General features: G+C 37.5%; 2 protein-coding genes across 3 annotated transcripts in view; both read right to left on the bottom strand.

Moving 5' to 3' along the window:
- LOC146452113 (uncharacterized) overlaps window positions 1-7,827 on the bottom strand; it is a 10,053-nt gene extending 2,226 nt beyond the window's left edge. Inside the window, exons 1-10 of one of the 2 annotated variants that reach the window (XM_085098391.1) lie at window positions 7,625-7,827; window positions 7,383-7,472; window positions 5,527-5,702; window positions 3,610-3,691; window positions 3,305-3,352; window positions 3,027-3,155; window positions 2,720-2,800; window positions 2,012-2,050; window positions 1,217-1,294; window positions 1-61 (exon numbers count right to left, since the gene is read on the bottom strand). The exon at window positions 1-61 is cut by the window's left edge and continues 23 nt beyond it. In XM_085098391.1, the coding sequence (XP_084954517.1) occupies window positions 1-61; window positions 1,217-1,294; window positions 2,012-2,050; window positions 2,720-2,800; window positions 3,027-3,155; window positions 3,305-3,352; window positions 3,610-3,691; window positions 5,527-5,694 (686 nt within the window). In that variant the 5' untranslated portion in view covers window positions 5,695-5,702; window positions 7,383-7,472; window positions 7,625-7,827. Of the gene's footprint in view, window positions 62-1,216; window positions 1,295-2,011; window positions 2,051-2,719; window positions 2,801-3,026; window positions 3,156-3,304; window positions 3,353-3,609; window positions 3,692-5,526; window positions 5,709-7,338; window positions 7,473-7,624 lie in introns of both variants that reach the window. The other variant, XM_085098390.1, reaches the window with a different exon arrangement.
- Window positions 7,828-8,966: 1,139 nt separating this feature from the next.
- LOC146452112 (uncharacterized) lies at window positions 8,967-12,374 on the bottom strand. Its single transcript, XM_085098306.1, has 8 exons — window positions 12,231-12,374; window positions 11,976-12,040; window positions 11,556-11,706; window positions 11,269-11,382; window positions 10,667-10,918; window positions 10,453-10,539; window positions 10,268-10,336; window positions 8,967-10,179 (listed from the first exon to the last, which is right to left on the bottom strand). Exons 2-8 carry the CDS (start codon window positions 12,024-12,026, stop codon window positions 9,749-9,751), a joined length of 1,155 nt encoding a protein of 384 aa, XP_084954432.1. The 5' UTR covers window positions 12,027-12,040; window positions 12,231-12,374; the 3' UTR covers window positions 8,967-9,748.
- Between the last annotated feature and the right edge of the window lie 111 nt (window positions 12,375-12,485).

Genomic DNA, 12,485 nt, shown 5'->3' with positions numbered 1-12,485 from the left:
TCACCAGGACTGGTTGCATTCAGAATCATTGTTGGTGAATCAGAGGAGATACCTGCTAAACCTGTATCAGATTAATAAACAAACATCACATCAATAAGACCTTTTATATTCTACACTTCAACAAGATCAAACAAAGACTGATTGTGCTAGAAATAATTTTGAATGGCCAAGTTCAAGTCAGAGGGTGCAGCAAATGTATACGTGATATCCTTGCCGACATTTGAACAAGTAAAATTTAATAAATTGGAATAGGTGAGGGTCTGAAGTTTAGGCTACAACTGCAGGCTGATATTTGCAAAATATCATGTTTGTGCAGTCACGAAACCTTACTCTGCATTACCTCTCCCTACACAGGTGAATGACAGTAACCGTGGGTGGTAGTCTTGGGATGGACTAGCAACCCATCTAGGGAGGAGTAGTGATAGCACTCCTTGCTGCTCTGTGTTAATCTCTGGCTGTGTGGGCCACAGACTTACCTTCCAAGTCCCAAATAAAGCCTGGAGTTATTATTAGGTAGCCACTTTTAATGACTGACACTAAACAGCGATAGACAGTTTTATAGAACAACTTTATTTCATTTTACATTAAGTACATATAATGGACTGACCCAACAGGTAGCAATAAAAATTATATTTATTTAATTATTATAAGGAGAAAGTAAAGTAGGACTTGGAATACCCAAGTCAATAACTTACAGAAAAGTAACAAGTGAATGTAATAAGTTTAGAAAGCAAAAAGAGGAAGTAAAAGGAGACTATCTTGATTGCCTTGCACTTACTTAGTAAGTCGAACTATTTTAATTATCATTGGCAATCAAGGCAGTCATTTTTTTCCAAACTACCAATAAGAAGTCCACAAAGAACTCTTTGAATGTCTTCTTTGCCATTTTCTCCTTAAGTGTAGCACTTATATGTACTTTAATTAAATTTAGGTCTTAACAGAGGACCCTTCTGTAAACCACTTTTTGATGTACAGTAGGGTTCCTCATTAAAGATTTCTTATCACTATTATTTAGCCCCAAAAGTGACCAGCATCTAGTTTCTCCTTACCACATCACTTCTTAATCAAACATTCAGGTCATGAGAATAAAGGGATTGATCAACAAAGATAAAATGCTTTGATATTAATGTAAGTTCACTTAACTATCACCAGACAAAATGTGTGAAGAACAGTAAAGAGAAAATCCATGCTGATACTGAGCCTTTGTGAGGTTTACCTTTTAAAGAGAAGGCTGGTTGTGTCTGAGTAATGTCCATCAATGAGGAATCGTCTTTTGTGGCAGCGTTTTCCAAACCTAAAGTAAGAGAACATACAGTGTAAGTGTGAATATAGCAATGTTATCAACACCCAAACAATGATTTGCACATTAAACTTGCACAAACAGCTAATACTAATACATCAGTTTATACAGCGCTCTATACAAGGCTCTAAACACAAGAACAAGAAATATAGAACTACAAAGTTACCAACTAGAAATGAGAAAATGACAAAAAAGTGCAATGACAAGGTCGAGAGGAAGTTAAAAATAAGCAATACAAAGCAAATAGGTTTTCAGTTTAGCTTTAAATTGGGTTCAAAAACTCATTTATAATAATTCATAAGCCCATTGACCTATCAAATGGTCCATAATACATCAAGTGCAGTGACTTTATATCGATAAACCTCCTCCTTATTAGTATGCGGTGTTTTATCAGCTGATAAAACACTCCTCATTAGTATGTGCAGAGTGGTTTTGTCATATGCTAATTTGCAATGTTTACAAAAGCATAATAGAGTTCATAACAATTATCATTATGAACTCTATTGACTCATGCTTTTCCAGGAATGTTTTTGAAGCTGTTCAAAAAACCTCGCAGCAAGTGTTTTATCGGGTTTACAACCACAAGGCGCAGCTTCCTGCTTGTTTTTTAAACATTACTTAGCCTACGTGTACATGTAGCTTTCCACTGCAAAGTTACAGGCCTGCAAAGTGTATATTTCATGTACTATACAATCATAAAAAGTTACTAACCATTTTTTATTACTGAAATCTGTTGTCCTTGTGAATTGCCTGCAACAGATTAGTAACGAATAGAAGAGTGAATAGATTGTCCAGGTGCTATTCAACGTGAAATATGCCAGTGCTTTCAATCTTTTCGTTAAGTCATGGAATAGAAATGTCATTGTCTCCTTAGAAAATGTAACTATTTTTATGCAATTAATTAATGAATCCAGTATTAGGCTTATATTGTTGATCTTTCCCGTAAGCGATCCTGTAAGCGACCACTTTGTCGTGCCCCAAGGGTGGTTGCTTACAAGAGAGTTGACTATATCAACTCTGTTGATTAATCAAACATTCGCTTCCACTCCCCACCAACGCAGCACCACAGTTTCTTTAAACACTAACCCACTTATCCATATGAAAATAGGATTATAAGGGCTCGGTATGAAATATGGATTATGGATAAAATAAGGAACAGGTCAAATTTATGCTAACCATGTACGCAGATGGTGAAAGTCGAGGCAGCTCACCTTTCCATTTTACTGATTTAACTTAGTTTGCTCTCCGAATTCAAAGTCAATAATTGTTTACAGTCCAGAGTCCTAGTTTTATACTGACTAATAGCAACTGCCCCTTGTAACCACATTAGGTTAATTTGCAAACCGATGTATATGTACAAATGTCATTCTCATTTTGGAGCTCTATATATCAGAAAACAAACTAGAGATGTTTTCTCACTTTCGGTGCTAGTAGCACAGCTGATGACTGGCACTTGGTGAGACGCCGTCGCTTGCAACTGGGGAGACTTAGCAGAATTGCCTGAAAAATAACATTTAAACGTCGGAGGAAACATGATCATGATAGCTATCGTGTACAGATGCAAATTAAAATATCAACTCACTGAATTGTGAACAAGTTTTTATGACAATCTCTTAGGTGTTGCGTGGCCTGTGCAAAGATGTCTCGATATGTGATTTTCAGCACCATGCGCTGCAAAATGAAAGTTTTTGAATAAATCCTATCATCAGCGCTGATGGCTTCCTACCCTTTGCTGCAGAAACTCCTGATGATCGTCTTCTTTTCTTTGGAGGCTCATCATTCAGTGCTGACGACGACATAGATTCAATGCCACCTGACTTAACTTCAGGCTCAGCAACTGGAAGTGGGAACATGTCTACAGACAGAAATAACAGCACAGTAAATATTGAAATATTTACTGTACTTCCTCCCTCACAGAATCAAATCATGTTAATTTTTTTGCCAAATCAACTATTGCATTGTCAATGAGGTTAAAAAGCAAATTTCGTTTTGTTCATAGCAAACCTTCTATAGCAGCCTGGATTTGTGTAATTTCTATTCTAAGGTCCTCATCTGAGAAAAAATAAACAAGAAAGAAACAAAACAAACTGATTAGAATGCAGACTACTTAAACTACAAGCTGGGGTAAAAAATTATTGTTTCGTTCAGTTTTCTGTAACTTGATTAAAGTTTCATAATATGTTGAGGCTTAAAAACTGACTTCAGTTCAAGTTAAACAATACCAACTTAAAATCCAAAAATAATAAAATACCTATAATGTACAGAGCATAAATTTGTCATCATTGTAAGATTTAAAACAAGTCACTTACCATTTAGAACTACTGTCAGAGATTGTTCACAGTCCTGGTCTACAACATTCTGATCTTTCAAAACCTCTTGAACAGATGACACCTATCAACAAATTCAGAAAATATTTATTGCTGACATACATATTCATGTACAATAGTCCAAAAAAATTGCAAGACACACCCCCACCCCCTCTCCCCAACAGAAGGGATTTTTTTACCAAGGACTCTCCCCCCTACCTTTCCATGCTTTTGTTAATGACCCCTACAGCTTTCTCCTTTGCTAGAGCTGCATGACAATGCACATTATCTTCCTTAATTTGACAACTATCTCATGATGTTGTTTCTCTGTATTTTCTCTTTCTCTCCTCAACACTCCCCTCTGGTCAGTGTAGTTAACTGTTCCCTTGATCTTCTCACAATAAATTTATTTCTAATAAATATTTTTGGTCCATTTTTCTTAACAGTGGTCAGTAGGCCGTCTTGTCAAATTCTGTCTCTTCAGGAAAGCCATCAGATCAATATGTTCTTCATAAGTTAAAAAACGAAAGATTACTCAGTGTTCGAAACTAGTTTTTGCTAATTTGCCCTTTGGGCAACTAGTGCTGTTTTTTTGGTTGCCCACATGTCTTTTTAGTTGCCTACCTGGACAACTTTTGCCCATTCACATTCATAAGAAACTTGCAAAACAAGATGCTCAAATTTATTTTATAAGCTTGCCTTCTTGTTTTGGTGTTACAACAGTGATTCTTTTCCAGGTGATTAACTAGTCAGAGATTAAATTCAGTCTCCCACGTGTTTAGGTACTTTCTTGTTCAATTGCTTTCCAACTTCCTTTTTGTTGGTAGAGATTTCCTCCACTTTCTGTTCTTTAACGTCTCTATCCTCTTCACCTTCTCTTCCATCTCCCCTTTCATTTTCCTTTTGCTTTTTTTGTAAAAATCCAAATTGAAATAGTCCCATAAATGACAATTTTCCAACACATGAGCAACAAGGCATATATTTGCCCGAGTGGAAACTGGGCATAATTTTAAAACTACCAACATTCCTTGTGCATGACTGAAAACATAGCAGCCATGAAGAATACAATAGCTTCATGCACAGTGGTTCGCAATCATATTCTTTTGGTTGTATCTTGTTCAAACTACATGTATGTATATTTTTTCAATCTCAGGTATGAAATACCCCGAGCTTAGGTAAAGAGTTTCTTGTCTTAATTTCTTGCTCGACAGGAACAAATCATATGGTTGCTTGATTGGGCAAGTTTTACCGGAGTTTCACTTGCCCTGTTCCGCTACCCCAACTGATATTTAGTCTTTGCCGAGATAGGGCAGTATATATACTCTTGACAGAATTAAACTCATTTATTGATTGAGATCATGATCATCAACGTGGAAAAAATGGAAAGAACTTACATGGCTGAGGTTGATTGGCACTGGCGGAAAATTGTTACAATGATAGTTATATTTGCGAGGATGATCTTGTCTAACAATATCGTCCAATCATACGACACTTGCTGACAGATAATATCTAAAAAACTCCAAAAATGTAAGCGGTGTCTGGGGCGGAAATGACAACACGTTTGCAAAAAAGATCATTCTTGTGTGATGATTGTTCATGAATCATAATGTTCCTTGGCATGACGGCACATGCCCATTGAATCATTTTACAGTCGACTCCTGATAACTTGAACCCTCACTAACTTGAACTTCGGGCTAACTCAAACCAATTTTCCTTTCCCTTCATGTCATTTTCTATATAATTTTACCCTCAATAACTCAAACTCCCTGTAACTCGAACTTTTTTCAATTTCCCTTGAAGGTTCAAGTCGACTGTACTTGCCCCGGGCAAGTGGGAAGCATTAGTGTCGCACACTGAATTACTCTATTTGTTAATAAACATAAGTTACATGTACATTCTGCAAAATAATCAGTTTCATACCTCAGTGTTGTTGAACAGGACAACATAACCATCAAGCTGCCTAGCTAGCTTCTCTTCTAGCAGTTTTATCACTTCATCAGCAGAGCTTGTTACACTGCACTGTAACTGTGTTGTGACACTCCCCTGGGGAGCTCCCTCATTTCGCACTTCATTACCAGGTTCTGCCATTAAAATGACTCAACCTAAATGAAATAAAAAAATTGATCAACTTATAGAAACAATCTCTTATAAATAAAAAGTTTGCAATGTCAGCCCTATGATATGATATGGAGGCAAGAAGCAACCAGTGATTGCCAACAAATTTTGTCTAAGTATCAACTTTAACTTGATTAACTGATTTCCATTACTCTCAACCATTATCTGCTCTGAGAATTCAACACGCTTTTGAGAGTGAAGATCAAGAAAAGTGTAAGTGTCAAGGAACGGATATAATGTCTTTAAGGACCAATGCCCTTGCATATTTTTAAAGCCAAACAAAGGTCACTACCTGTCTTGTATCACCATTAGCAATTTTACAGAGCAGTTTTCAATTTATTGAGTTTTGTAAAACCATAACCAATCACAACAGATGCAAACAGCACAATGAACCAATCACAACAGACGCAAACAACACAATGAACCAATCACAACAGACGCAAACAACACAAATATGAACCAATCACAACAGACGCAGACAGCGCAATGAACCAATCACAACAGACGTAAACACCACAGTGAACCAATCAGCACTCGAAGCAAATATGTGTCACTAGCACTAAGTGAAGACAAATGCATGCCAGCAAATCACAGTTGGTTTTGCTTCTCACTGGTTTAGAAAGTGGCAAAAATTTTCTAAACAATCGCAGAGCATATACGTAGTAAAGCAAAGCACAACCAAATGCAAATTGCTTTTGACACTAAGTTGAAAACTGCTCTAGTAATTTATTATTATCCTTTAAATTTCATAACAAGGAAGTCTAATAATATAAACCATTTGGGGTTTTTTGCCACTTTTTGTTTTGTATCACCATCTTTGTACATATCTTAGAAATTTTGTAGTGAAAATATAAAAAAATCAATGAAAGCAAGTGAGGATCCATGCTGTTTTTTCAATGTTTTTCAGCAATTCATCAATTCTCTTCCATTGATGTCTTTCATGACATTGAGGGGGATATACGATATAACAAAGCAATATCATCTGATATCTTCCAGTAATTGTATCATGTGATATGCTTTAACCAATCACAAACATAAACTGGCAATACACAAAAGTGGGGGAGAACATTTTAATGAGAAAATTTTTAATTAAATGAGCTTATTACCACCCTAAAAATTAATATAATTTTATGTTAACAAATCAAAAATATATATTAAAACAAAAATTGAAGGCTGTAACATATAGTTCAAGACCACCTTCAAAAATCCAACAGTTTAAAACTTAAACCAAGTACATTTATAGCTGCCATATGACATATAAACTGATTTTTTCAATCTAATGTCAACATGTAAAACCTATTGCTGTTGTATAGATCGTGTAAGACTTCACGCAGTTTGATGTGTATGTTGCATTGTTCTGTAACAGTGTGAATAAATGATAGAGTTACAAACAAAATGAAAAGGAATATTTCTCACGCTAAACAGGAGAAAAGTGCAGCTTTCCCGCCATAAATAAATCGTAAACTAATCGTGTTTCGAACTTCGATCGGATCTGTTCTCACTTCCTTTGAAGAAGCTAAGAACGCGATGGCACTAGTTAAACGAAAAAGAAATTCGTTTGAGCTGAAGACAAGAGTTCAACTTATTATGTACGCGATAGCTATTATTAAATAATACCTGCAACCTTATCGTCTTACACAGCGCCAGGTAAGACGCCTGACACTCAGTTCCTTTCCTGTTTACTTGCGAGCGAGCGCGAAGTCGAAGTATAAACAGCACTTCCTTTCTTACGATTTACCGCTTCCAGATCACTGTAAAGGAACAACAGACTTTTAGAAACGAAGCAAAGTATCGCCCAAATTCATTTCTATCGGTCTGTCTCACGTCTGATTATCAGAAAAGGTGAAAAAGTAATGCACTGGGCAATTTCCGCTCAACGAATGCGTCGCGAGCGCGATTTTACCTGAAACATCTTTCCGCCGGAAGCTGCCTTAAATTCTCCCCCAAATTGATCCTTCTCTTCGAATTAAATGCCACAAAAAGGACTGCTCGTATAATTTGTGTGCTATTTCACACGCAAAATCCAAATTTTCTGGTACTTTTTGCAGGATTTGTGGCCCACGCATAAAATTTGACGAACAAGCGTGCTACACCTGGCGATAAACTGGATGTGACGTCACACCAACTTCCTCTTTCACTTAGCCTCGTTCCTACGATCAAGACTAATCGAGGGGAGGGGTAGGAGAAGGTAAATCTTTAGATCAGAAGGAAGGGAAACGACGTTTCATCAAAGTATGATCCCAAAGTATTAGCAAAGGGAAATGAAACTAGGAGATAATCCTATCCTCACAGTAAATTCTTCCAAGCGTTCTTGGTGTTTATGACAAAAATTGACAAAATTTTGGGTCCAAAACTGAGTAAAAAATGTTGCCATTGAAGACCATTGAAAGAAATGTGATGTTTTAAGCCTTGTGAATAAATGATATCATGGAATGATATGTCCTTCCGAATCCTATCGGAAGTCATAGGTTCGATTCCTGTTGGTAGAACTCGGATTTCATTTTTCCAAGCTCCTGACTGAAAAATTCATCTATCAAAAGTTGCCATTGAAGTCCATTATTTTTCTGCTAAAAACTTGTCTTCGCTAGTACCCCGAAAACATATGGTTTCATAGACTCAAGGACCACTCACTACTAGTAAAACTGTAAGCAAACGCGAGCCCTCAGACCGCTCCAAACATAACGAACATCACCTTGCGACTGGAGTCTGGGATGAGAGGCAGCTCAATGGTTGAGAAATTCGGATTTAGTCAGTGTAAAGAAAATCTTAACGTTTTCTTCGGCTAAATGTCAGCACAAAATTTCGAGGGGCAGATAAGTTTGTCAGTTTAAAAATGCCCAAAAAAGGTCAGCTGGCATTTTCGTAATGCCAAGAGGAACAGCACCGGAGCAAATGACACTGTATTAGCAATAGCTTCTGTAGCTTACACACATTTGCCTTTAACAGGACATAAAGCGATCTGGGTCCAGGGAACACAGGGGACAGCGTTTTACGCATGTCACTGTTCACACTAAAGCCATTGAGCAGTATTCCTAGTGTGGACAAAGTTATTTATCATTGAGGGTGGCGATTTAATGAGAGTCCCTATTATTCAAGCTGTACTTTCCCGTGATCATTTCATCAAGCATTATACACCTTGGGGGTTCCCTTGGAGGTCTTGAATGTTTTACTGGGTTAATTGGAGTGTTTTTTGGAATCCCTCTGTAGCTGTGGGACTAACGACAAACGCAGTAACGAGAACTTGATTTATACATTTTAACACATTTTATTTATAACAGCCTTAAAACTTTACAACATTTGGCTTACTGCCTGCACTAAAAGCTACCCGGTAGCGATATGGTAAAACTTAATCAATATGACCACATATATCACCTTTTCTTGACTGCAGAAGCAACATTGCTTCAATTAGCCCTTGGAAAAAACTTTGCCTATCATAATATGTAACTAGCAAATTTAAGCAAAATTATTAAAAGTACAATATTTGTAAGACTTCTTTTAAGATCAAGTGGCACATACCACTTGTTTACTTTATGAACACTTCAGCGTGCAAGTTACTGACATCACTTATTTTGTAATTTGACTGACTTTCATAATTAAATGACAACGCTTAATGCAGAAGCAACACTTATCACTTCCACCTTACACAACTATTTCTTTTTTTTTTAATCTCTATCCTATTTTATAAAGATTTGGCAAAATTTGAAAACTATTCAACTTATGCCAAATCACGCAAAATTTTCAGAGTAAATGTATTTAAACTTAGAACTGGGAATATAATACATTCATAACAGGTTCTCTAAAGAGAACTCTGTCAATCCATCTTGTTTTGTTTAGCTTAACATACACGGTATGTATAATATGAAACTTTTAGGAAGCAAGCTACATAGCACTACTCAAAAATTTCACAGGGGGCCGAATCAATATGATTCATAAAAAAAATGACTGACTGTCATTTAAATGCTTGATACAAGCTACAAAATCGTCACCGAAGTAACACAAAAAGGGTACCAACAAAAACACAGGAAAACTAGTAAAGTGCACTGAAATCGAGAGATCCAGCCACAAAGCTATCTTCAGCTGAAGACAGATTGAGCAGATCTTCAACTCCAGGCGACATTACAGGCTCTCCACACACTGAATCTTCAAAGTTATCTTCACTCTTCACCATGGGGTCATAGCCAAGGATCTCTGGGATGTTGCACATAAACTGGTACACATATCTCTTTCCATGCACCTTCTCCAAGACATTCTTGCCATAGTAGTACCTGAGGCCACGGCTCAGCTTCTCATAGTTCATGGTCGGCTTGTTTTTCTTCTTTCCCCACATCTTAGCCACTGTCGCAGGCTGAAGGATTTTAAACTCATAGTCCTCATCTTGAGTCCACTTGATCAAGTGTGTGTGCACAGGGGAAATGATGAGCTCAAGAAGGAACTGCCACAGCTGGATAGGGCCATCACCTAAGACCAAAGAAGGAAATAATCAATAACATATTCAACAGAAACAGTTCAAAATTGACAGCAAAACTCAAAAAAAAATATTGCTTACCTTGATACTTGCGGGGTGGTTTGGGTCCACGTTTCTTTCTTTGTTTGGGTGATGCAACTTCAGGTGATTCTGTGAGGAGATTAAGAAATTTGCATTTTAAGGGATGCTCACTGCAATAGACATCAAGTTAAATAAAAACGCTTTGACTTAAACTTCATTGCCACTCAAAACAAACCTCATCTTACCAGTTTTAATCACAGTCAATGGTTTCTTCTCATCTCTTTCAGGTATGGACAATGGTGAGCCTCCTGCACTCATGGTGTCAAAGATGTCTAAAAATCAAAAAATAAATATGCTGTTACAAATATGATAAAATATATAAAAGAATTGTCAAGCTTCAAACATGTGAACAGTGACAAGAAGCAAGGAAGAATGTAAGATTCAAAGGTTTTCACTAACCATCAAAGTCACTGAAGTCACTCTGGATTCCTTCGTCAGTACTGTAGTCATGTGAGCCTGCTTCACTGATGGACGACGGACTGTAAGGTGGGCTAGAAGAGGAGTAACTGTAAACAGACTGAGCATCACAAGGTGCTGGAGATTTCACTTCCTCCTTCACACTTAGTCCCTGAAAGCCAGTTTGGAATGATTCACTGGGGAAATCATCTTGAAGCTCATCAAAGACTGTTAAATCTGGGAAGTGATCAACATCTGCAAAGTAAGAACAAAGAAAAAATTTTTAGCCCCACAAAACAATTATCAACCGAGGAAGTTCAAACCTTTCACTCTCAATACAATCTCATTTCAAAGTTATAAATATTGATGTCATCATGGGATATAAATATACGTGGGTGGCGCCAATATTGTTCTCTTGTCCAAACAGAAAAACCATTAGAGGTTCAATCAATTCAGCACCGCAGGCGATAAGAAGACAGGTGTCAATCTTGCATCACGACAGTGGGTTTCGAAACCCATTGATTAGCATAGCAAGGTGGCATGGTTTCACAAATGATTCCAAGAATTTCAACAGAGCAGAAAAAGGCATGAAAACGCGTACTAACCGTTTTGATCAAGATTGTACAGCGACTGCTTGCCATTAAACAACTCCTCGACAGTTTCTGGTCCATCTTGCATTAACTCCTCCATATATGTTTTTCCATGCGGGAAGTCGAAAGCTGTTAAAGCAAACAAACACAGGATGTGAGAGTCAGCTTGAAATTTCATTTTCATTTTCCGTATCCGAGGGAGTGCCAAAAACTACTGAAAGTGAAACGTTTTAGTCTTCCCGTTGGGGAAAATTTTGAAATCATGATCTATATATATAAAACAAATGAGATAATGCTTTTACCTGATGCAATATCCACACTTGCCATCTGCATGGGAAGAAATGGTCGCTCATATCCAGGCACCGGTGTAGCTTTTGGCACCTCAGGTTGGTTTGCGGCTTGAAACATGCTCAACTGGGTGAACTGGTTCAGCTGATACAGACTGCTGAAAGCCTGAGAGAAACAGAAAACAAAAGCATAAGACATGGACTGCGAAGGTCGAGCGGGGGAGTTCTGTTCTGCTAGGCGAAGGCATGGCAAGTCTCTCTTCGATTCGATTCGTTTAGGCGTGCTCGATTCTGCCCTAACCTTGTACGATCGTGAAAGACAAAAGCTAAGCCGTTGTGGAAAAAGAAAATTAGTGTTCAAAGATATTCACACCTTTAGGTCTGAAACTGAAACGGTACTGAAGCGAACTGAAGCACATTTCTTCGAAAGCTTACCTCAACTTGTTGCAGCAGAAAGTTTCCAGTGTTAATCATATTTTCAGGCATCTTTTGTGTCTTTTCTGGAAAGAAAGAGCAAACAAATCGTTTAGTTAGAAGATATTGAAAAAAACCCTGCAAAATTAGCGAAGTGCTTTGCCGCCCGAAATGCGGAAGTCTTAAATCTCGATGAATCTTTCGATATTCGGCGCGCGATGGCACACAAAATTGAACAGGTAAGCTTACTTTGTATCTGAACGAAGTCAAACTAACCTTGCGCGTCGAAGCTATGAAAACTTGTCTCCGAAATTTGCTCTTTGGGAAAATTTAGTTCGTCTCAGGAGAAACAAAAATTTCGTTCGTCTCAGGAGATACAAAAACGTACTTCTTCCCTCCTAGGAAAACACAACAGCGAATGAAGCTAACTTATAAACGAATTGGACTTTATTCTACTCTGTGAGCACGGGGCTGTCCCTTGTACTAAAAATAACCAAACTAGTCAACTTTCTCGGTTCTGATTGGTCAGCG

The sequence above is a fragment of the Pavona decussata genome, unplaced genomic scaffold, assembly GCF_977016875.1.
Source record: "Pavona decussata unplaced genomic scaffold, jaPavDecu1.1 SCAFFOLD_381, whole genome shotgun sequence".
Classification (NCBI taxonomy): domain Eukaryota; kingdom Metazoa; phylum Cnidaria; class Anthozoa; order Scleractinia; family Agariciidae; genus Pavona; species Pavona decussata.
This window is presented reverse-complemented; position numbering and strand designations above follow the sequence as displayed.